The 25937-nt window shown below is 40.6% G+C and overlaps 1 protein-coding gene across 5 annotated transcripts in view; it reads left to right on the forward strand.

Moving 5' to 3' along the window:
• The window catches only part of LOC126251325 (formin-like protein), a 464159-nt gene that overhangs the window by 385529 nt on the left and 52693 nt on the right, over positions 1 to 25937 (forward strand). For 4 of the 5 annotated variants that reach the window (XM_049951660.1, XM_049951661.1, XM_049951663.1 and 1 more), the window contains 6 exons: positions 3877 to 3953; positions 4053 to 4224; positions 4310 to 4453; positions 8039 to 8155; positions 8918 to 9161; positions 18268 to 18536. In XM_049951660.1, coding sequence (XP_049807617.1) covers positions 3877 to 3953; positions 4053 to 4224; positions 4310 to 4453; positions 8039 to 8155; positions 8918 to 9161; positions 18268 to 18536 — 1023 coding nt within the window. The remainder of the gene's footprint in view (positions 1 to 3876; positions 3954 to 4052; positions 4225 to 4309; positions 4454 to 8038; positions 8156 to 8917; positions 9162 to 18267; positions 18537 to 25937) is intronic. The other variant, XM_049951662.1, reaches the window with a different exon arrangement.

Consider the following 25937-nt stretch of genomic DNA (forward strand, 5'->3'; position numbering starts at 1 on the left):
TTTTATTTATATGCTTTCCCAAATCCACGAATGCTACTATCACGTCCTTTCCTTTTTCCCAATATTTGTCCATTAACTGATGGAGGGAGAAAATGAGATCTATTGTTCCCCTATTACTTCTGAACCCACACTGTTGTTCCTCTAATTGGTGTTCTAGAATTTTCCACAATCTTTTTTTCTATGACCTTTTCCATTATCTTAAGGCAGTGTGATAACAGTGTGATTCCTCGGTAGTTGGTGCTTTTTTTTTTTTCCTACTACCTTTCTTGAACAGTGGTATTATAATTTCGTTTTTCCATTCATCCAGCACTCCATTTTCTTTCCATATCGCCCCCAGCACTGGTGAAACCATTGTATTCCATGGATTCCTGCGGCTTTAATCATATCCATTGTCAGCTTATCTACTCCAGCCGTCTTCCTGCTTTTCATCTGTTTCATGGAATTCTCAGTTTCTAACGAAGAGATTGGAACCTGCTCTTCCTCTAATTCAATGACTTTGGTGTCACTTTCTTGTGCACCTTCCCCATTCAGTAAGATTTCAAAATAACTCTTCATCTCTTCTCTGATACCTACCATGTCCTTCATAATATCCCCATCCTCTGTTTCAATCGCTTTTATGTATTCTCTATCAGATCTTTTACTTTTCAGTAACCATATAGCAGTTTTTGGTTCCCTTTGCTATCCTGCTCTAGTTTCTGGTTGAATATTTCCCAACTCTTCTCCTTTTCTTCTTTCACAATTCTCTTTGCTTGGAGTTTCTTTTGTCGGTATTACTTCTCCAGTGTTGTCACTCTGTGTTCATCTTTTGGAACCAGCCCCTGGTTCTGATTTCTTTTTTCAAACTCCATGTTTTTCTTTGCCATATTGCATTTAATTGCATCTTTTACTCCATCATTCCACCAACTGGTTTCCTTGTCTTTCACTTTACCCCTTGTTTTGCCACTTATCTGCAAAGCATTGTTAACAGTTGATGTTTTAAATAGGTTCCACTCTTCCTCTACGCTATCCCTTTCAGTTTTTGTCAATTTTTGTGCTGCCATCTTCCTCACAGTGTTAATTTTGTGTGTGTGCATATTACTTTGAATCCTGACACAGGCATATTACAGTGAGTTACAGACAGCCACTTGTAGCTCCAGCTACGCCCAACAAATTTGTCGCAGTTATTATGCATTGTTCTGTTAGGGAATACCACACTAACTCGTTCATCTGCATAGATGGTTATTGCTCTAATGTGGCCACCTGAATAGAGCAGTCTGCTCAGCAGAATACAGTTGGCTTCAACAAACAGTTGGCTTCCATGCAGGTCCTATAATACCTTTCCCACATGCAATCTCAATGGCATATTTTCTGAAATGCACAGGCGGATCAATCCCTTGAAAAAATATCCTTCAACTATCCTGATCTCAGCTTGTGGCTCACTGGTTGTCCAGCTACCTATGCTTCCTTCTCTGTCCGTTAATCTGTCTGCTGTTCTAACCCATTTTCTCCTCCTCTCTCTGATTTCCTTCCTCTTCCTGCCTTATATTTCAGTTACATGTTCAGTTGTACACGTTTCACTGTTCTTACGGAGTCTCTTCATTCATTCTGTGTGTGTTCCACACAGTGTTTTATCAGCAGTCTCCCCTAATTGCGATAATTGGATTCTCCTCAGTGAAGAACAGAGTTGTTCAAACAACCAGACTTAAGAGTATACCACAGTCTCTTAAGACAAATACCTGGATTCAATGTGAATGTAGCATATCTTATGTGGATCAGAACATCTGAGGAGAGATTCAAGAAACATCACTGTGGCACACTCAACTAAAAAACCAAGCCATTAGCTTTCACCAAACACTGCTTCAAATACAATCATGAAATGAAATTGATGAGACCAGTACTGTGGTGCAAACACAAAGTATCTGGGACCGAGTAATTAAGGAGTCTTATCAAAATATGGATGTCAGAAAACCTAATAGCTGGCCTGAAGATTTCAATTTAAACAGGACTTCGAGTCCAGCACTAAATTTATTAAGACTTCAGTATTATAAGAAGGAAAGTTGGTACTCACCACATAGTGAAGACGCTGAGTCGCAGATAGACACAACAAAAAGACTGTCACAAATAAAGCTTTCGTCCAGTAAGGCCTTTGCTAACACACACACACACACACACACACACACACACACACACACACACACACACACACACAACTCGCACACACCGCTGCAGTCTCAGTCCACTGAAACCAGAAACCTGTGTTTGTGTGTGTGTGTGTGTGTGTGTGTGTGTGTGTTTTGTTGGTGAAGGCCTTACTAGCTGAAAGCTTTATTTGTGAAAAGTCTTTTTGTTGTCCCTATCTGCAACTCAGCATTTCTGCTATATGGTGAGTGGCAACTTTCCTTTTCGTAATATTATTACATTGCATCCTTGATTTTCCATTGTTTGATTTATTAAGATCTCACTGGCCATCACATCCAACACAGCTGGGAAATGTGTTTCACACAATATCATTGTGGCCTCTGAAAATCAAGAGCATCAAAGGGTGTATTGGACGTCAGGAGTAAGTCACAATTGGCTATAAATAGCAACACTATCTAGTTTTTGTCCAGGCAACAAGTACACAACAGCATAATTCCCAACGCCTGAAGAAGACAACTGGATTGCTTGTCAAAATTTTGTGCCTGAAATAAAAATCAACTGACCATGTGGAACTATACCATTCATCACTCATATTGATAACACCTGAGAGTTTACAGGATTTTAAAGGATTATCATGCTCCATTATCTGTTTTCCCCTGTATATTGGTCTCCAGTCCCCCTGTTCCCTATTGTTCTGTGGATTGCCAGACATTGTGTCTGCCTACAACTATGGAACCTGGCCTGACCATGTTTTCATGTCTTCGCCATGCTCTTCAGATCTTCCTGATGACACACACCCAGCATAGTTATTATCCAAGTTTATATTACCCAGCAGGCTTCAACATGTGTGCTCTGGTGCTAACAATATTGTCCCACCTTAATTGCCTCTTCAATTTGTTGAAACTGTTGAATCAGTCATTTTCCTTCAGTTGGTAATAGGTCCCATACTAAGACATCTGACCACTAGTGGTCCATAAAGGTGATCTGTGGCAGCTCTTGTAGTTATACTAACAGAATTTGCTCCACGATACCCTATTCACTATTCACAGACGGACTTGAATCTACTCTTAAAAAACCAAATGCCTCTTGCAAGCTATAACATACGAATAAAGATTTAGCTCTTGTCTTACACAGCAGATACTCAAGAAAAGAAGGAAAGAAACAGTTTTTATGTACTTCTACATCTATACCCCACATGGCTCCTCAGTGTGTGTGGTGGATGACAGTGGTTGGTAAATATTGTTCAACTCTGGATAACTTCCTAAAACCATCCTACAGAAACATTTCAGTTTTATTTCTTCTGATGTGAGTCTTTGTTCATCTGTACTACATGTACATGCTGTTCTGATGCTCATCTCATAATTATGACTTGTTTCACTGAATACACTTCAACCTTTATAGCTGTGGTTGTTAGTAATATGAACCTCTATGTCTTAAACCACAATAGTTTTCCTGATTGTTGTCATGTGAATCACCAAAATATAAATGTATGCCATATTGAGAGGTTATGAAGTTCAAATGCAAAATCTTTTGGTTTTTAGAAATAATATTTTATTTTTGCATGTTTTGTTAGTTTCTTCTTTTTCACATACATATTCTAAGCATTTAATTTACACTACTATATCTGTGTTTCTGCAGTTGTTTTCTGCCTCTTCCCCTGTCATCAGTGCTTTCAGCTGCACATTGCGTTCTTTTCTCTTTTTGCAATAAAATTGTGAGTGTCAAAAAACAATTCAATATCTGTTAATTTTGTTGCAGTATGGTTTCAATATGGTGATACAACACAGGGAAGCAATAAACTGCATTGCCTTGAGCTTAATGCATAAAAGTCTGAGGTATGTATAATATCATTAAAAAATTTAGTTGGCTGTTTTTTTAGAACAATGTTTTATAAATCTGACCCTGAGTAATTATGACTTCATTATATCACGCAGGACCAAAGCACTTGTATTGGAGCTACTTGCTGCAATATGTCTAGTCAAAGGAGGTCATGAAATAATATTATCTGCATTTGATAACTTCAAAGAAGTCTGTCATGAATCTCAACGCTTCCATACACTCATGGATTATTTCATTAACTATCAAGTCTTCCATATAGAGTTCATGGTATGTAGGTAGTCAGAAAGTTTAATTATATTGTTTTCCTCATGTTACCAGATACTGGACATATCGGCTGCATATTCTCTTCCAGGTGGCGTGTATGCAGTTTGTAAATATTGTTGTTCATTCAGTGGAAGACATGAATTTTCGCGTCCATCTCCAGTATGAATTCACGAAGCTGGGCCTTGATGAATACCTAGAGAAATTGAGGCATACAGAAAGTGAAGAATTGCAGGTACCATCCAAGTTTTAATATATCTGGTGAAAATCAAATGATGTACAGAGAATGCTGAAACTTACTAACAATTTTACACACAAATCAATATTTGCGGAACTGTCACTTCTTTCATGTCACTCACAAATGCCAAATGAACATAAAACTACAGAAAATTATCAAAGCTACTTTTTCTAAATGAAGCACTTCGATCACAAAACGCACCAACAGTCTGTCATGAATCTAGAAAAATAGGACAGTAACTTTGGGAACACCAGACTTTCTCTGAGCTTTTTAGGCAATGAATGTGGCACACTTTGCTTCAATGTGAGCTTTGTGCAATGGTGTGCTCCCAAGAACTCGTCTTACACCTTCTGTCAACTAGATCCACGATGTCTTGTGTGCATCTGCCTGTTCGGACAGTGAAGAAGTGGAGTATAGTGATGGAAGAACACACCCAGACTAATACTGAGGCAATTTGGCATTGAAGTAATGATGAGCGCCTGAAAGTAGTGGGACACACACACACACACACACACACACACACACACACACACACACAAAAATCACACACCATATCACTATGGTTTTACATGCAGATCTTTGCATAGAGTATGACAGACTTTGTAACAGTAGTATCTGTGGATCTCTGCTTGCATGTGTTGCAGATTTTTGTGGGCTCCTAACAAAGGATTCCCTCACGTGATCGATCTTCTCTGCCAGTGATCTTGGTTGGTCTGTTCTCTTTGCACCAAATGAGCAGCTAGTCTCATGGGATATGCTGTACCTCTCACAGATTTTTTTTCTCTGTTGGAGCTTTTACCTGATATTCGGTGTAAAATTTTTGGTGAACCATCATAGTTGAGTCAAATTTAGTAAATTCAAGAATACAAAATGCATGTGTCATTTGTAAATGCAATTTATGTATGCACACAACACAACAACATAATCGTTAATTGATGTCTAATTCCATTGGGAAATGTGTACACCATGACCGTATTATTGTCAGTGTAGTTTGGACAAATGGCAGCATTGGTCATAAATATTGAAATCTTTTATTTTACAGATTGATTTTGGTTACTGCATGACCATCTTCAGTGCAAATTATTGGAACTTTGTTGGCACGTATCATAATAGCACAAGACTTTCAATGAGGCGTTACGTGTTCTGTGATGATCGCTTCCAACAGATATCTTCACGTTACTGCATCATTTTTAAATTTACAGAATAGCCTATCTTGTAACCATAGCAGTTAACCTTAGCAGTTGCTGGTCCAACATACAGTCTGTAGTTGTCAGCTGAATGAAGGCAGGCATGAGTCTGTCAATTGATATTTTGATGGAAGTACCATTATATCAACATCTAATATCTTGTTGTGGGGTGCCAATACTGTGTAGTGACCATCATATAATATGGCGGTGGGAGAGGTTTTCGAATAGCATCATGTCAGATGAAAGTCCGTTTGCGCGACTTTGAGTGGCAGAAAACGAATGGTCGCTGAGTAGAATGTTCTTTCGAAATGGCAGGACGGGGCTTGCAAATCTGTGTGCAGAGGTGGTGTGCAAAATCAGATGTTTCAGTAACAGTGTCTGCTTTTTGGGTAAAGAAATCTCTTGGTCATTGAAGTGTCTGCCCATACACTAATTCAGCTGTTGTTGTATTCATGTCTTCGTTAAAGGCTGTCTGGGGACATAGTAAACAATAGGTAGGCTGTCAGTCCACCGTTTAGTGTCACGGAATCTGAGTGAAACCTTTGTTGCTGAAGCCATTCCACAAGACCATTAGTGGCCAGCTGGTAGGCACTGGTTCAGAAATGGTTCATACCAAGCACTGCTGAGAGAGCTTAAAATAGATAAATTGCTTTCTCTGATCAGTAGTGACATGGAGAGAAATGCCAAAGTGTGGGATCCACTCACGGAAAAAGGTCGTGGCTGCTGTTGTGTCTTTCACAGGATACACTTAAGGCCAGTGAGAAAAACCATCAATTGCTGTCAGGCAGTTTGACAGTGGCAAAGGTCTAATAATATTGATGTGGACATGTTCAAAACATTGACACAGTGGGACGAAGGCACCGAGTGGAGCTGTTGCATGCAGAGTTATTTTGTTGTGCTGACAAACATTGCATTGGTGAACAAATGCCTTCTTCACTAATCGTAAAATAGCCCTTACTCCTGGATGGGAGAGGCTGTTGCTTTCATATGTCACAGTGTAGCTCTACCTCCAAGCAGCAAAAAATTGTAAGACAGCAAGGAGAGTCTCTATAAGCATCGCTCCATTATGGGCTACGTTCTCACACTCCTTCAATATAGTAGTGTGGCCTGAGACTATGTTCAATGATAAGTCATTTTTCTGTACATTGTTTAGTTTTTACATAGACGTCTACTGAAATGCCAGAGAATCACATTCCAGATAAAGTAATCTGCTATATTTATTAATATGCTGTGCAGATTGTTGTACTATCACACACACACACACACACACACACACACACACACACACACACACCACTAAATGGGAACTGTGTTAAGATGGCCATCCCACTTGCAACTTGAAGCAGGCATGGTGCAAAGTCTTTTGTTATATTTCTGCATAGAGAAAATATGAAACCTATTGAAATTCAACACAAAGTGAAGGCCTGTATAGTTGGTGGTTATTTATCATAGCAACAAGTTGAAGAATGGTGATGTATATTCACAAATGGTGTGATGTATGTGGCTGATTCTCCTTGACAAGGCCAGGCACATAGTGTTGACTCTGGAAAGTACTGCAGTCGTTAAAGCCATCATGATGTAAAAACATTGATACTGGATAATGCTGTAGCAGCTGTAAACATTCAGCACATCATGCCGTGAATAGTTCTTCCCCCCTCCAATTTTACAGTGCCTGTCGACTGACTCTTCAATTGGAACACTACTGTGTTACTGCATGTTAACAATTTATGTGGCTCATTGACCACTGTAGTAACACTTTTCTTAGGACAAACTGTGGAGTTACTACTGCCAATAAGTGAGAGAGAGAGAGAGAGAGAGAGAGAGAGAGAGAGAGAGAGAGAGAGAAACGGTGCCATTCCTTATCACTTCTATCATCAGCAGGGAAGGTTATTCTGACACACACTTTACTGAAAAACACTTCATAATAGTGCATTACATGCTATGTGAGGTAACTGTCATTAGTGTATCATACTTGGATCTCATAAGAAATTATCTTCAAAGTGCAAAAATTAAAACGATGCAATGTGGATTTGGTATTTGCAGATAATGACTCAAAGAAGAACTGTATTTCAGTAAGTTACTAAAAAAAATAAAAAAAATCTATCTTACGGTATTTGATAAACTTTACTACTGTTGGTGAACTGTTGAGTGTTCAGGAGAATATGTTTAAAAGGTATAAAACTATGTTCCATGTGCACACAGTAAATAAGATTAAAGTGTGTGTATTTATTAATTTTAATTGGTGATTTTATTTCTTCGTCGACATATGCTGAGCACAGTTTAAAGATTTTAAAATGGTCTCATTTTATCCATAGGAGTATCATATTAGGTTAACAACAATTACTTAAAATATATAAAATTTTGTACTAGTATTTGCACTGTGTTTTTTTGTTAGGTACAAATATCGGCATACCTCGATAATGTATTTGATGTAGCAGCATTAATGGAAGACAGTGAGACAAAGACAGCAGCTCTCGAAAAAGTTGCAGAACTGGAGGATGAACTGGGTCACGTAAGTAAAATTTCCAGCCAAGTGCTTTTGTTGGACTGGCAGAAATTATAAATGTCAGTAGTGGTATTTAACAGCTGCAACTGACAATGAGTCCTGTCTGAATTTATTTTTCTTGAAATAAGTTAGTACTGGGTACAGTGTAATCAAAATCAAAATTAAAGCTAAAGGAATGTAGATGGGATCAGCTTGGTAACATAGGTGGTGTCGCTCACCTGTACTAAATAAATAAAAAGTGTAAGTCTAGCTTTCAGGACTAATGGTTGGTTTTACTGGAGTAGCTGGAAATGCCAGAAAGGGCAGATTTATCTCACCAATAGTAGCTTCTTGCAACATGCAAAGTCCCATCAATAATGAGTAAATCTTAAACTTATTAAATCTTTAACATTAAATTTGATCTATGCACCCTTGTACCTCTACATCTGTATGTTCATAAACAAGATTTTATTTGTACATATGTCACTGACTTTCTGTAAATTGCTGTTTAGCTATATAAATAAATATTTTAAAGTCTATAGATAAAAATAAAAGGCAACATTAGACAACATATTTCAGTGAAGGTTATCCTCATTACTTCAACATTCTCCCCACTTTCCCCTACTGTTTATTATTGTTCTCCCATTTCTTCCACTGTCTTCTGTTGCCCCATCGTCTCTAAATTTTTTGAATTTTTCCTTTTATTAGCTGGCACGTGATCTATTATCTAATGATTATGTGCACAGTTTTGCTTTCATAGATATATCACCATTAAATGTTTTGCCTCAGGCACATGACAGGCTTGCAGAACTGGAGCGAGAGTCACTGGCAAAGTTAGCAGAGTTGGAGACGGAATTAGCTAATGTAAGAATGGAGCGAGATGCTCTACTAGAGGACCGGCGGGCTGTCGATGAAGAAGTAAATACGTTGCGCAGAGTTGTTATGCAGCAGCAGCAGGAGAGTCAGAGCAGGCAGTCAATGCTTGAAAGTAAGATCATTGAGCTTGAGACCCTCAACAACACTTTGCCAAGAGGTAATGTAGTTACAGATGTCTTCTGGTCTGTGTGTAAAAAAGATGTTACAAAAATATTGCCGTCATGTGATAAATTTATGAGTGGTGAAAACTGTATAAAAATCGGAGCACCACACAAGCTTCTTGATTACAGTACCTGTTTGCAGAGTTTTTTACCTAACATCTAAATTGTACATTGGAAGTAAATGCATATTACTAGTTAAATTTGTAAAAGACATATTTTTCCTTGTATAGAATTTCAGTAGTTTTATGTGTAACAAAACAATATTGTTTATTTTTGTTGCAATGAATGTTGATAAATCTAAATAAAGACTTTTACTGTAGGACTATTTATTTCTCCGAAACAAAAAAGAATAAAAAGTTCATCAAGCAACATTTCATAAGTCGAGCAGTGCACCAAAATGATTCAATTGTAAAATTTAAACATTTACGGCCAGAAATGTCACACTTACTAAAATAATCTGGTCTATTATGCCGTAGTTGAATGCATTTAATTGAGAAACTCAATGTTTAGTCCCTATGTGCAGGTGCAATCTTAAAGAGCAGATAGGGCTTCTGTGAGTGTCCAGTTCACCCTCTGGTTCTCTACTAAAAGACAGCAAAATTCCATTTTTGAATAATGTGCCCTTGTAGTGCCTATCAGTTTGAAAATCCTCTGCCTTTCTTGAGCCATATACCTGCTTGCTTAATTCTGAAAAACTGTGGAATAGCTCAGACTGGTCTCCAAGAAAGCAGAAGTGTTGGGGAACACAAGAGCAGTCAATAGCAAATCAGGGTTATAAACTGTGATTCAAAAGTAACTGTACACACTTAATGTGTTTTATGTATGCATCAAAATAAAACTAAAATGTTAGATAAAGTTCTGTCTTACATTTCTTTATTTCAGAGCTATAAAGTGGAGTTGGGACCACAAGTCCAACAAAAAATTAATTCTTCTCAGAAAGCAGCAACAGGAAAGAACCCAAAATGCAACACAACTATGTGCTGTAAATTTACCCCAAAACATGTCCAAACTGATGTCCATTTAGAAGACAGTGGTGTGCTCGACGTCTTACCACTCTTGGGGTGTTGCAGACTCCATTAATCTCATTCTGCGCAGCTCCACAGCTTTCTTCAGTTCATTGCTGTAGTTTTGCTACATTCTCAGTTGTAACACCATAAATGAGCTTGTTGAAATTGCCCCAAAGCTAGAAATCCAGAGGGTTTATGTGTGGAAATCTAGCAGGCAAAGCAACTGGCCCTTCACGACCTATGCACTAATCAGAGTAAGCAATGATAACCCTGTGCCTCCTGACATATGTGCAGGCCATTGTTTTGTGTAAACCATAAGTTAGTAGGACATCTTGAAGCAGACCATCCAATTCATATTCCAAAGCTGTTTACACACTTTGCCAGTCAGGTGCTGTGGAATAACATGTGGTCGAAGTAACTGATTCTCCACCATACAACACCAAATGTTCACTGCAGAACAATGTTGATATTTTCTTGCTGTAGTGGTGGGTTTGTGTAAGTTACTGATCTCCTCGGCTGAGAAGGTTATAAAGGTTAATCCATTGTGAACCTAGGGTTGAACTCAGGAAAATGAAGAGAATTTAATAATGTGCATCATAAATATTGGAAAGCATATTATTCTATCAGATTTATTTTAACAGGTTGGCTTAACACGGAAACGTAAATTTTGTTCGTATGGTTGCCTTACATTGTTTATAAATATGTTTTGTTATTCAGATTGTCTTTGACTTTGAAGAAGTTATTAACTGAGAGGTGCATTTAACAGCTTTTCTGAAGCAATCTGTGTTGTATATTTACAATTTATTGATGTTTAATGTGTGTTTTTATTTTTGATATTGTAGAATGTGCTAAGTTATTTTTTCTTTTTAAATCTAAAGTGCATCTGGGTTGTGTTTCATGTTAATATATTTATTTGATGAAAAATTATTGCAGTTTTTCATATTTTATATTACTGTTAAGCAGAAATACTAATGGTTCTAGTAAGATTTCTGAATTGTAGATATTGACAAGACAGGTTGTGCAGACTACTTCATTAACAAGAAAGAGTAAAGAATAGGAGGAATTCTGACAGTTACCTGGGGCAGTAGGACAAGGACGACTTAGCATGCCAGGATTAGAGGAAAATGAGAGATAGATGAGATTCAAAAACATGAGAGGTCAGAAGTGGCAGACAGTGCAGTTGAGAAGTCACAGTCAAGAGGAGGAGGAAGTGAACAGAAGCCTCTGTGAAACAAAAGAGGCAAAAACAGATAAACAAAATAAGTAACAAATACACTCCTGGAAATGGAAAAAAGAACACATTGACACCGGTGTGTCAGACCCACCATACTTGCTCCGGACACTGCGAGAGGGCTGTACAAGCAATGATCACATGCACGGCACAGCGGACACACCAGGAACCACGGTGTTGGCCGTCGAATGGCGCTAGCTGCGCAGCATTTGTGCACCGCCGCCGTCAGTGTCAGCCAGTTTGCCGTGGCATACGGAGCTCCATCGCAGTCTTTAACACTGGTAGCATGCCGCGACAGCGTGGACGTGAACCGCATGTGCAGTTGACGGACTTTGAGTGAGGGCGTATAGTGGGCATGCGGGAGGCCGGGTGGACGTACCGCCGAATTGCTCAACACGTGGGGCGTGAGGTCTCCACAGTACATCGATGTTGTCGCCAGTGGTCGGCGGAAGGTGCACGTGCCCGTCGACCTGGGACCGGACCGCAGTGACGCACGGATGCACGCCAAGACCGTAGGATCCTACGCAGTGCCGTAGGGGACCGCACCGCCACTTCCCAGCAAATTAGGGATACTGTTGCTCCTGGGGTATCGGCGAGGACCATTCGCAACCGTCTCCATGAAGCTGGGCTACGGTCCCGCACACCGTTACGCCGTCTTCCGCTCACGCCCCAACATCGTGCAGCCCGCCTCCAGTGGTGTCGCGACAGGCGTGAATGGAGGGACGAATGGAGACGTGTCGTCTTCAGCGATGAGAGTCGCTTCTGCCTTGGTGCCAATGATGGTCGTATGCGTGTTTGGCGCCGTGCAGGTGAGCGCCACAATCAGGACTGCATACGACCGAGGCACACAGGGCCAACACCCGGCATCATGGTGTGGGGAGCGATCTCCTACACTGGCCGTACACCACTGGTGATCGTCGAGGGGACACTGAATAGTGCACGGTACATCCAAACCGTCATCGAACCCATCGTTCTACCATTCCTAGACCGGCAAGGGAACTTGCTGTTCCAACAGGACAATGCACGTCCGCATGTATCCCGTGCCACCCAACGTGCTCTAGAAGGTGTAAGTCAACTACCCTGGCCAGCAAGATCTCCGGATCTGTCCTCCATTGAGCATGTTTGGGACTGGATGAAGCGTCGTCTCACGCGGTCTGCACGTCCAGCACGAACGCTGGTCCAACTGAGGCGCCAGGTGGAAATGGCATGGCAAGCCGTTCCACAGGACTACATCCAGCATCTCTACGATCGTCTCCATGGGAGAATAGCAGCCTGCATTGCTGCGAAAGGTGGATATACACTGTACTAGTGCCGACATTGTGCATGCTCTGTTGCCTGTGTGTATGTGCCTGTGGTTCTGTCAGTGTGATCATGTGATGTATCTGACCCCAGGAATGTGTCGATAAAGTTTCTCCTTCCTGGGACAATGAATTCATGGTGTTCTTATTTCAATTTCCAGGAGTGTAGTATAGGAGAAGCAGCAGCTAGAGATAAAAAAAAGCTCACAAATATTCTCAAAATGTATACTTGTCATGACAGCATAAAGATAACTAGAAGAAAAAATTGTGGATGCAGTAGGTGAGACAGGTTGGGATGCGCCGCACCATTGATGAAAAAGAAGCAGACAACAGAAATGATTCATGTAAAATGAGGCAAAAGGGGTAGCAAGAATCGAGCACCTTCTAGAGGAAGTTCTCATCTGCAAAGATCTGAGGGACTGTTGACAGACAGAAAAGCTAGATTACTAGAAGGGTGAAAGAAATGCCTTGATTACAATAGTTGTGCTGAAGAAGTGTGCTGTGAAGAAGTGTGCTATGCTATTGCAGTAAATGCTTGGGTAATCCGTGTCAGTACATTCTCAATTAAAAACAATGGTCATCATGCTAAAGCAATAAACTACACAGTAATTACAGCCACCGTCCTCTCAATTGTGTATTAATCTCAAAGGTGGCTGTCTCTTTGATAGACTTGTTTCATCAGCTATGAAGAAGGTAATAATAAGGGGATGCATAGTAGAATTCCCAAATGTAAGGCAGTCAGCCATGAACATACTACACAGTATTGAAATTTGTTGAGGAGCAGCATAGGTTCTGACCTAGATTTGGAGAGATAGGAAGAATAACCTAAAGTTTCAGTGATAATTATGTACGGGCCAGCTTCATTTTGGTCTAAAACATCAGCAAAATTATGTAAGTGAGGGTAGCTATTGAGAGATAAATACTTTCTGCAATGTTGAGAGGTGATCGTGATTCAAGGGTTGGCTAAGAAGGCACAGGAAATCCGGAACATGATATATTAAGGTCCCTGCACTGATAGAAATCTCTGCTTGTCCTGTTTCTATCTCGTAATTTGGAGGTCAATTCCCTGCATAATATTCCCTCAACCGGCACATACCTGTGAGCAAATTAGTGATAGCCTTTCTCCCAAAATTAATAAATTCTTCAGTTGGCAATAATTATTTTGTATTTGAAGAGCGGATGTACCTATATAGATCAGGACTATGACCACAGGAAGCTGTCCATTCCCTGCACAATCTCTGTTTTGTGAGTTACATGAATGGAACATTCCTAAAATCCATGTCTGCTTCCAATAAACCACTTACATTTGACTTCACAGTGAGGATGTACTGGAATAATCTACTGAGGAGAAGACTTGCTGTGAAACATGCCCTTCTTTTCTCTTCCGGCACTTCACACAACTTCTAGCCCACACATACTTCAGTGAGGTATAGACTCTTATTTGACCATTGACCCTTCCGTTTGCACCCCTGGTCTTCTCCTCTCCATCCATCCATCAGAGAGTCCATGATGAATTGTGCAACAGTGACCATTTTCCGCTCATTTTGACCTTTCCTCAGCACCATTCGCCTAGGCATCCAGCCACACGGGCTCTTTAGCAATGCTGACTAAGATACCTTAATGTCTGCCATTGCCCTTAGTACCCAACCAAATTGGGGTATTGATGAGGCTATCCAGAGCACAACCACAGTCATTCTATTGCCAGGTGACTTAGTGATCCACTATACATCAGGATCCCCCCCCTCAGATCATCATACCTTGGTGGACCTCTGAATATCTGTGGTCATTAGAAATCGCAGACAAGTGCTCTCAAGTGTCGTAAGTGATAACCATTGATGGAGTATCACATCACTTTTAAACAACTCTATGCCCAGGCCCACAACCTAATAAAATGACAAAAACAAGAATCTGGGAAGTGTATATTACTATCTTTGGACCACATACCCCACCTTTTTAGTTTTCGGCAAAGATTAAACACTTCTATGGATACCAGTCTCCCACAGGTGTTCCCAAGTATCTCCTTGAATGGGGATGTGTACATTAACCCAGATGGTTTCGCCAAACTTTTGCTCTGTGTTCTACTTGAGCCTCTGCATCTGAGAATTTCCAGTGTATATTTCATGTACTCAAACAATGGGTGGTGTGAATTCACTATCTTTACTACACACCTCTGAAGCCGTATAATGCTACATTTGGTGAATGGGAATTCCTCAATGCTGTAGCTCTGCTTTTTGCCCTGACATGGCTCCAGGGCCAAACTGTGTCTGCACTGAAGAACCTATCAGTGGATTGCTACATCATGCCCTTTTCATTTTCATCTGATTTTGGAGTGCGGATGAGTTTCCATCTCAGTGGCGGGAAAATGTGATCATTTCGGTATTGAAACTGAGTAAATAGCCCCTTGAGATGGACAGCTATTGCACTGTTAGTCCCACTAATTTCTTTGCAAGTTGCTCGAACACGTGATGAGTCAGTGAGAGTATCAGGGTCTTTTGGCTCCATCCCAGGGTTGTTTTCATCACAGCCTTTTACTACCGACAATTTGGTCTGCCTAGAGTCTGCAATCCAGACAGCCTTTGCCTTCCAACACCACCTTTTGCTGTCTTCTTCAACTTGCAAAGGGCTTAAGACACCACATGTTGTCACGTCCTCATTACCCTACATGACTGGGTTCTCTGTGACCCACTCCTAGTCCTTGTCCAAAACTTCCTATCACACCATACTTCTGGGTTAAAGTTGGTGCCTCCCTTATTACACCCCTCCCTGCCCCATATACAAGAGAACAGGATCCCACAGGGCTCTGTATTGTGTTTGTCCATTTTTCCTGTGGCTATGAATAGTCTAGCTACACCTGTGGGGTCTACAGTGTCACTTTCCTTGTATGCTTATTATTTTTGCATGTGCTTTTGCTCCTCAATTGTGGATGTTGCTGGGTGACGATTGCAGGATGCCATGTGAAAAGTGCAGTCCTGGGCTGTTACCTATAGCTTTAGTTTTTTGGCTGCTAAGACATGCGTCATACTCTTGTCACCATTGTACTGCCCATTTGCAACTAGACTTCTAGCTTGATGATCAGTTGCTTGATGTGGTAGAGTCTTATCAGTTTCCAGGACTGTATTTTGATGTGGCTTCCCCATCTTCGCCAGCTTAAGCAAACATGCTGGTCACATCTTTATACTCTTCATTGCCTCAGTAACACCAGCTGAGGACACAGATTGCTTTATGCTTTTTTGACTTTACGGAGCTCTGAAGCTGTCCTATGTTGATTATGGTGGTATGACAGAAGACTCGACATCTCCTTTGCTATTGTGGTTGCTGAACCCAATACACCATTGTGTGGTCCCGCGTGCAACAGGTGCCTTTTGGAGTAGGCCTGTGACAAGTCTACTCAGAGGCTGAGTTCCTTCACTACAGATTGTGCTGACAGTTGCTGCTCAGCTCTGCAGTACACAAATTGCTGCTTTCTGTGCATGAAAACACGTTGTCTTTTGTGGTAGGGAGTTCCAACTCCCCACGCCAGGGCCCAAGACTTGAGCCATGATGACAGTTTGCACTTGTCTCTGGCTCTGGACTGCCCCTTCCCCCACAGCAGCCTCTTGTCAGGAAGTGATTGCATATGATGTTGTGTACTCCATCCTTTGGTCTGTCTCTACCTATCCTTTGGACCAAGGGACTCTGATGACCCCAATGATTTTTTCACTATCTGTTCCTGGCCATCCTCCATGCATTTCCAGGTTCGAAAGTGGTATACGCTGATGGCTCTATGGTTGACAGATGAACTGGTTTTGCCTACACATGTGCAAGGTACAGTGAACTCTGCTCCCTGCTGAAAGTATGCAGTGTATTCACTCCTGAATTGCTGGCTGTCAATCAAGTCATGTTCGTTTTTGCACTGGCAAGATGTTCTTTATAGGCAGTGGCTGCTTAAGGAGTCTTCAGCCTATCAACCAGTGCTACTCCAACACCCATTGGTTGTGACAATCCAGGATCTCCATTCAGATCTCCATCATGCTGGGCAGTTGGCCATCTGCATTGGGACACCTGGTTGCATTGGGATCCTAGGGAACAAACACATTGACCAGTTGGTCAAGTTGGTTCCCAGTATGGCAAACTTGGACAGGGTGGCGGGGCTTACCAGAACCAGTCATTCGGTCGACACTACATTAATTGTTGGAAATTGGAACATGGAATGGTGTGCCCTTGTTTCTCCAGACAAACTGCAGACAATAAAGAGAACCACAACCACATGACAGTCTTTCCTTCATGCTTCTGGCAGGGAATCCACCTTTCTGTCAGCTTTGCATTGACTACACTTGGCTGAAACGATGGCAACATCCTAAGATGACGCACGTCTGTTTGGTACCCATCTGATAGTGGCTGACATGCTACTGGACTGTCCTAATTTAGCTACCTTACAACGAAATCCTAAACTTGCTGACACACTGCCTATGGTGCTAGTGGATGATACCAAACTGAGCTGATCTGGTTTTACGTTTTACTCGTGATAGCAGTTTCTACTCCTTTCTGTGAGGTAGGGCACTTTGGTCGCATTGACTGCTTGCGGTATTGGATGTATGCCTCCATCACCTGCTATGACCCAGGGATCCCATGGCTGTCCTCACTTGGCAGTCTAGTATGGCTCCTACCCATCTCCATGTTTTTATTCTTCTTGTTCATTTACGTTTGTCATCGTTGTAACGTGTTGATATCATTATCTTCTTTCCTGAGATTTTATAAACTTGTCCACACTGCTAATTTTCTTGTGGTAACAGAGGGTGAGGAAACACCAGTCAGATGCGAAGGTTGTGACTCCCACCACATAACGTATCCCAGGGGTCACCATCTGCATTCTGCGCGGAGCATCTCACCCATCTTACGCCGTCTCACCACTCTGTCGCTTCTAATTGCTTCTCTCTCTTGGTTTTATTGATTCTCTGTAGCAGTCTGGTTTGTAGGGATTACTCTGAGGCCCATTTTTCTGGTTTGATGCATGTAGGATGGAAGGACCCTATGACCTTGCAGTTTGGTCCCCTTAAGTCCCATCAATCCAATTCTTATCATTTCTTAAGTATTTAATTTCCCTCCATCCCTTTCTTCTTTTTCACAGATAGATGGTATCAGAAGGTGGTAGTACCCCACCCCCCACCCCCCCACCCCCCACCCCTGTGTATACTCGATATTACCTGTTTCCGTTGATTTAATAGTTCATCACAGTAAACAGTCATTACCTTGTTTTGTTGTTTTTACTTGCTCCTGTTGGTCTGCATGTCAGCAAGAGTATTATGTTCTGATCTCATGACAATGAAAGTTTCGCAGTGAAATATCAAATTAGTTGTCATTTTAATCCTTGTTACAGTGTGCTTTTAAGTGTATTTTGTTTCTTTACACTCCTTGCTTCAGTGTATTGTTCGACTTGCTCTCACCTCAGATTAACGGAGTTGTTGCATGGTACTTGGTTGTTAGCCTAGACTCCAGCATAACACTTGTTTAGACTGTGAACATATTTATCTTTTATTATTATTATTATTATTATTATTATTATTATTATTTCCTGTTCCCCTTTTAGGTACTGACTCAAATGATACTGCAGTGGCACCTTCTGCACCATCGCAGCCACCAGCACCCCCACCTCCTGCACCTGCGCCGCCGCCCCCTCCGCCCTGCCCGCCACCCCCTCCCTGTGGTCTCACTGGCAAGGGTTCACCTCACGTTCCTGTTCCACCGCCACCCGCAGGAATGATGCAGGCCCCTGATGGTGCAATGACAATAAAGAGGAAAGTCCAAACGAAGTACAAGTTGCCAACACTGAATTGGGTAGCTCTGAAGCCTAACCAGGTATGTTATCAACAATTACAAATGGGTTCTCTGTTGCGATGGAGGATTTAATATTCTTTCCATTTCCATACTACCACAGATCTTCCCAGTAAAAATTATGAAATGTTTTTATGTGAATTTAAAGTTGAATTCTACCAGTGGAAAATGTTGTATGGGGGGAGAGCTTTTGCAGCCACAATCAATTACTTGCTGCTTATTGTGTTGAGCTACTGTGAGTTCTTGCGATTTTCTTAAAAAAATTCTCTGTTGCACCTGTTTAATTGCAGTCTCTCTCATTTCTGCTGATCATGTGCTAATAAATATTCAAATATTTCTAAGAAAGCAAATAACAAAAAGAGATTTGAATCGGGCACACGCAGATGAAAATTGTTCTAGACACAAAGTTCAAAAGCTGGGATATGATGACAGGCTGTGTGAAACCATACTACTTGATGCATCTAAAATGTTTTCAATTGTAAATGTTCTCATTGTGTGCGAATAGTAGGTAGGATTAAAAAGTGGAGGGGGGGGGGGTGTCGGTAGATATCAGCACCAAGAGAGAAGTAAAAGGAAATCTGTAGCTTCACATTGTAAGAAGACTGGAACAATAAAAGTAGATTGGAAAAATTAATGTTCTGCTCTTGATGCAGTGTCCTGAAGCACTTTTCTGCCCTTGTACTGTGTGCACCATGTTTATAGAGGTTCTCCATTTACCCACTGAGAATTTATACTATTCTAAAATATTATAGTCAAAGATAAAAATAATTTTAAAATAGTAAAAGGACAAAAGGGGACTGTCCTTAGGCTCTGAAGAGTTCAATTATTTCCTCACAGTGCTATACACTGGTACCTTCAATATAACATCCCTTCTACACCACAATTCCTAACAGTTTCCTTATTGCTGAAATTGTTCCTCAGCTGCCCATTTTGTTTACTAAAAAAATGATTATAAAAGTTTACACATGCAGTTTCATCTACATCAGCATGTATGTCCTCACTTGGCATGTTAACAAGTGTGTGACGGTTAATGTTTTTGTGATTTCGATGGCTTTCCTGGCATAATGTCTTGAAAATCTCTCCGGTTTGTTGCCAGATCTTAAAATCAACTCAATTCAATATTTTGGTGATCCCACTGTTTGTCTTCAGGAGGACACTGCTTCTGCTGATGAGTCCTGCTGAGAACTGATGCCATGCTGCAAATCAGCATCCTATATAGGCCTCTGTTCCAGACACGGCATATGCGCTGCCCATCACAGTTGCTGCTCTTCAAGACTGGCAGCTGGTGCTGCCCTTAATAGAACACCAGCCACACTGATATATATCGCTCTCAGACGATTTTAGAACACTTGGACTTGCCACATCAAAGAATGTTTTGTTTTGATGTGGTATAGTACAGGATTCCATGTCCTGCAAAGAGAAATCTCATTGTCTCTCTTAATTAAATTGTCCGGCTTAGGTTGGCGGTAGTCTTGGAGGGCAGCAACTGTGATGGGCAGAGCATGTGCTGTGCACGGTATGGAGGATTATATAGGGTGTGATTTGCAGCCCGACATAAGTTCTCAATGGAACTTATTAGCAGAAGTAGCATTCTCCTGAAGATGACGAACAATTGGAGCTTCGAAATACGGAATCAAGTCGATTTTAGGATCTGGCAGCAAACCTGAAGAGATTTTAAAGTTGATTCTCTTTTACCTCATTACATACAGATTTAAGTAACTGTTCTAAAATACTGGAGTCTTGGTATGTATAAACAGTAAACTGTGTAATATGTTAATATACTTACAAGTAATATACTTCACACCCAAATTGATAATCTTAACATATTAATCTTTAATTTACAGATACCAAGAAAAGTTTCCATTTTATTCTCCAAGGATAGTGCTATCATCACACAAATATTCTTTTATTAAGTGATATCATTTCTGCACTAGGACAGAATGTGCTTTTGTTTTTCATGCTGAAGCCATGCTCTGAAATTTTAATTTGTTATGAATTTCTGGGAATAGAAATTTAACTTGTGTTAATGAATCGTGAAATTTTGTTTCTCATATTGTACACACCTTGAAAATGTTTTCTTGCAAATAATTCTGAACTGTTACAAATAAGGATTCACAATTCATAAATATGTAGACAGGGTATAGTTAAAATCTTTAGTGTGTGCTCAGTATGACTCCTAGGTTTTACATTACACACTTCTAAGAGTTCTGTTTTTGTAATTTTTGTATTAAATTTCCAGTAGTTTTGTCCCTCACAAGGTAACTCTACACCTTAAAACAAAGTAACTAGGGTAGAATACATTTCTTGCATTCGTTATCATTGGAACTAAAAGACTTTTTTGCCAAGTAGAGAGTACATGAAGAATGCAATTTTTTCCAAAATTTACTCCAAGGATTTTGAGAGAATCTGCTTCCTTAAGTTATAGGTTTTTGTGAGCGATTTGAAAATCTTCTAATTTTAAATAATTTATTTTAGTGTTAGTTAGGTCTCCAGTTTGTTGATCAAGTATATTTGTAATGGTTGAAAGAATTTTTTTTTTCCCAAATAGCCACAGTAGTATTATCTGCAAATAAAACAGACTCAGAATTTATGTTTAGTGGTAAATCATTAATATAAAATAAAGCAGGATTGTGCTTAAAACAGAACTTTATTACACTGGTTGCAAGATTGTTATCCAGTCTGAGAAACTCCCTGAATCTGATAGTGTTTTGATTCCTTTCATTTATTGCTGTTATTACATACTTTTTGAACCAGATCAGATACCATGACTAATGGCTTATATTTCTAATTAACAGTGTGTTAGACAGAGGTTCATGTAATTAAATTGTTCATGTAGTCACACAAGACTCCTGCAATCTTTTGAAACTTATCCATAGATTAACAAGTTTTTCTGCAAATTCTGTGGTGGGGCATGTTATATTCTTAGTTTTCTAGAAGCCAAACCGATTTACTATGATGACATTAAAGATTTGTATCAAATGTTCTTTTTGGATAGTGGCAATATGAAGTGGCAATACTTTTTTCAATCACTTTAGATAATATTTGGTGAAAGACATTTGTGTCAGAGTATAAAATTCATTCTGAACCCTAGATAAGAGTGTGTAGTCAATATAAAAATTATTTTTAATTCTAATATTGTGGCTGTAAATTGCACAGATAACAGTAAATCTATTCTTGCTATTAACCTCAAATACCATTAGGGAATATATGTATTGGTATGCAAGTGTAAGAGTCCCGATATCCCTGGAGAGTTTTCTGCAAGATAATTGATAATGAACTTCACTCAACATTGTTACTGCTTGCTTCAGTAGAGTAAAGACTGTTTTGACACTAGCAACATTGTGTCATCATAATTTACATCTGCACCATCTGTACAAGAAGTTAGAATACTGGTTTTTATTCCTGGCTAATAAACAAAGTCGGTGCAGTAACTACGATGGCACCTTGAACTAACAGCTGTAAATAACAGATATGCATTCGACCTCTTAGTAGGCAGTATTCAGTAGTGGATGTGCGGCCTTAGTGTGTCAACATTGTCACAAATTACAGTGGAGCAACATCTCTAAATCAAGTGTTCAAGACACTCTCCAGAACGTTTTGCAGAAGAGAAACGTGTGTAGTAAGTTTATCCTGCGACACCAATACAGTGTTGGAATTGTGTAAATACATGAAATGGAAAATGCGAGACTCGGTGTTATCAGTACAAACATGTCGCAAAACAGCTAAGTGCAGATGGGTCTCTGATGGTTCCTCAAGACAGAAGGAGCTGTGAATGAGGTACGAGCTGAAAAAGTCCCAGAGAACTACTTCCAACTGTTTCACATCGTTGTATGAAGATTCTGTGTGTTTTCTTCAACTTGGGGGGTGGGGGAGTATGTAGAACTTCTGTGGCTTTAAAGCCACCATCTTAAATTTTCACTGTTTTTCATTAACTCAGTCGTTAAACTTCTTGGACCGATGGGGGATACATTCTCCAACCACAAGGTATTTCCAGTGCAGAGTGCAGGAAGAATGATAGCTTAAATGCCTCTGTGTGCACTATAATCAGTCTAATACTGTCTACACAACCCCCACAGAAGTGAAATGTAGTGGGTTGTAGTGTATTCCTAGATTCCCCACATAAAACTGGCTCTTCAAATTTTGTAATTAGACTTTCTTGGGATAGTCCACCATTATCCTAAAGTGTCTACCAGATTGAGTTTTTCACCATCTCTGTGACACTCTCCCACAGACCAAACAAATCTTTGACCATATTTTGTATGGGTCCCACACACTTACAAATTGCTACATCCAGGTTTGTGTTTGGATTGGCTGACTTGAGTTGTGACTCATTAATATTGTAGATCTTTTTGTTTTGTTTTCAGAGAATTTTACATTTATGGACATTAAATGAAAGTTGCTGTTCTTTGCATCTCTTTCAACTCTTACTAATATCTGACTATTTGGGCAGCTTTTTCCAGACAATACTTAGTTATCGATATCTGCATAGGCTGCAAAAACCTTAGGTTAATATTAATATTGCCTTATCAACTCGAGAAAACACACAAACATACAAATAAAAAGAGAAAACGCACAAAATCACACATAACATAAATAACATAAATTAAAACACACAAGTTAATGAGCCAGAATCCTTATTCCAGTCACAAATTCCATTTCATACCACATATGATCATACTTTCATTAATAATCATTTGAGTGGTATGGAGTTAAACGTTTTTTGCAAGTCAAAAATATTCCGTGAGCCTGACTACCTTGGTCATGACTTCCAGTGTTTATCATGACTTCCAGTGTCGATCAGAATCCATGCTGGTTAGCATGGAGGAAATCGTTGGGTATATTATGGTTAAGAGGTCCAACTCAGCTGCAAATTCTGAATGTAATGTGATGGGGAATTTTTAGAGCCCGGAATCTTTATTAAGTTTCAGAGGTTTCAGCTTTTTCTCAGAGCCACAGATACTAATATCTGTATTGCTCATATTTATGGTGATGTGAGAATTAATGGTGCAATACTCCTCGATTCACCTTTGTAATGGAACATTTGAAAAATGCAGTTCAGCATTTATGGTTTTGCTTTGCTACCTTGCTTCAGTTCTTGTGTTATCACGAGTCTGTCCATTAACTTCGGTGCCACAGAGAACCATAACATACAGACTGAAATTTCTGTGGCAGTTAGGTGCTACTGTGGTAGTCATTGAACATTTTGGTAATCTTTGAAGGTTTCACACACAGCCCTTTCAACAACAGAATGCATTTTCCATAGCCTGTCTCTGACTATAATCATATACTTTATATTCCATGTATTTATTGTACAGAATGTTCTTTACATTCAGTTTATGCCTTGGACACTCCCATCCCAAACATATTCTTCTAAGTACATGTATGTACACTGCTTTGTCAGCTATTCCTATAAACTCGGCCACTCTTTCCCTACATGCTTCTGCCCAAGCTGAATGTTTAAAGTGTCTCATTGTGATATGGCAGTACTGCCTCTTCGAATGGTTTGTTAAACAGGTAAATCTTTCTACTTGTTTCAGTTGCCCATGGTACTTCAGTAATCAGTGTTTCTACAACTACTTTGTCGACACTGATACCAGTTTCATTGTGGAAGACCTTAGACAGGATAGATCTGTATATTGCCATGAAATCTATTTCAGACGTGAGTGGGATTCTGAACTATCTGTTCTAGGTAGTTTTCAGAGAAGACACTTTGTGTTGTTTTAGACGATGTCTTGTCTCGGCTATCAGATAGAAAATTCTAATTATCACGATTGATTGAGGGCTCTTTGAAATTTCCTCCAGAAATGACAGTGTGAATGAATGAGGCAACAATATTACAGAAATGCTGAGCCGCAGATAGATACAACAAAAAGACTCTCACAGTTAAAAGCTTTCGGCCATTAACAGTTTTGTCAACAAGTCTCTCTCTCTCTCTCTCTCTTTCTCTCTCTCTCTCTTTCTCTCTCTCTCTCTCTCTTTCTCTCTCTCTCTCTCTCTCTCTTTCTCTCTCTCTCTCTCTCTCTCTCTCTTTCTCTCTCTCAAGCAAACACAACTCACACACATAACTGCAGTCCAAGGCAACTGAAACCACAGTGCGAGCAGCACCACCACCAGTGCATGATGGGAGTGATGACTGGGTGGGAGTAAGGAGAAGGCTGGGACAGTGAAGGGGAGGGATAGTGTGGTGGGGGTGGTGGACAGTGAAGTGCTGCAGATCAGACTGGGGCAGGGGAGAGGTGGGGAGGGAGGGAGGGAAGTATCAGGAAAGGAGAGAAATAAAAAGACTAGGTGTGGTGGTTGAATGATGGCTGTGTAGTGCTGGAATGGGAACAGGGCAGGAGCTGGATGGGTGAAGACAGTGACTAGCGAAGGTTGAGGCCAGGAGGGTTACCAGAACACAGGATGTATTGCAGGGAAAGTTCCCACCTCCGCCATTCAGAAAAGCTGTGTTGGTGGGAAGGATCCATATGGCACAAGCTTTGAAGCAGTCATTGAAATCAAGGATATCATGTTTGGCAGTGTATTAAGCCGCAGGGTGGTCCATGGCCACAGTTTGTTGGTGGCCATTCATGTGGACAGACAGCTTCTTGTTTGTCATGCCTACATAAAATGCAGCACAGTGGTTGCAGCGTAGCTTGTGGACCACATGGCTGGTTTCACAGGTAGCCCTGCCTTTGACGGGATATGTGATATGACGGGAATGGTGGTGGTGGTGGTGGTGGTGGTGGTAGGAGGACGTATGGGACAGGTTTTGCATCTGGGTCTAATTAGAGGGGTGTGAGCCATGAGATAAGAGATGGAGAGCAGGGGTTGTGTAAGGATGGATGAGTATATTGTGTAGGTTCAGTGCATGGTGGAATACCACTGTGGGAGGGGTGGGAAGGATGGTAGGCAGGACATTTCTCATTTCAGGGCATGATGAGAAGTAATTGGAACCCTGGCAGAGAATGTAATTCAGTAGCTCCATTCCTATGTGGTACTGAGCTAAGAGGGTAGTGCTCCTCTGTGGTTAGACTGTGGTGCTTTTGGAGGTGGGGGAGACTGGAAAGATAAGGTTCAGGAGATTTGTTTTTGTCCAAGGTTGGGAGGATTATTATGGTCAGTGAAGGCTTCAGTGGGACCCTCGGTATATTTAGAGGGGGACTGCTAGTCACTGCAGATGCGATGACCACAGATGGCTAGGCTGTACGGAAGGGACTTCTTTGTATGGAATGGGTGACAGCTTTCAGAGTGGAGGTATTGTTGGTGGTTAGTAGGTTTGTAGTGGACGGAGGTACTGATGTAGCCATCTTAGGGGTGGATGTAAACATCTAGGAAGGTGGCTTGTTGGGTTGAGTAGGACCAGGTGAAGAAAATGGGGAAGAAGTTGTTGAGGTTCTGGAGGAATGTGGATAGGGTGTCCTCACCTTTGATCCATATAGCAAA

This window comes from Schistocerca nitens, chromosome 4, assembly GCF_023898315.1.
Source record: "Schistocerca nitens isolate TAMUIC-IGC-003100 chromosome 4, iqSchNite1.1, whole genome shotgun sequence".
Lineage (NCBI taxonomy): Eukaryota > Metazoa > Arthropoda > Insecta > Orthoptera > Acrididae > Schistocerca > Schistocerca nitens.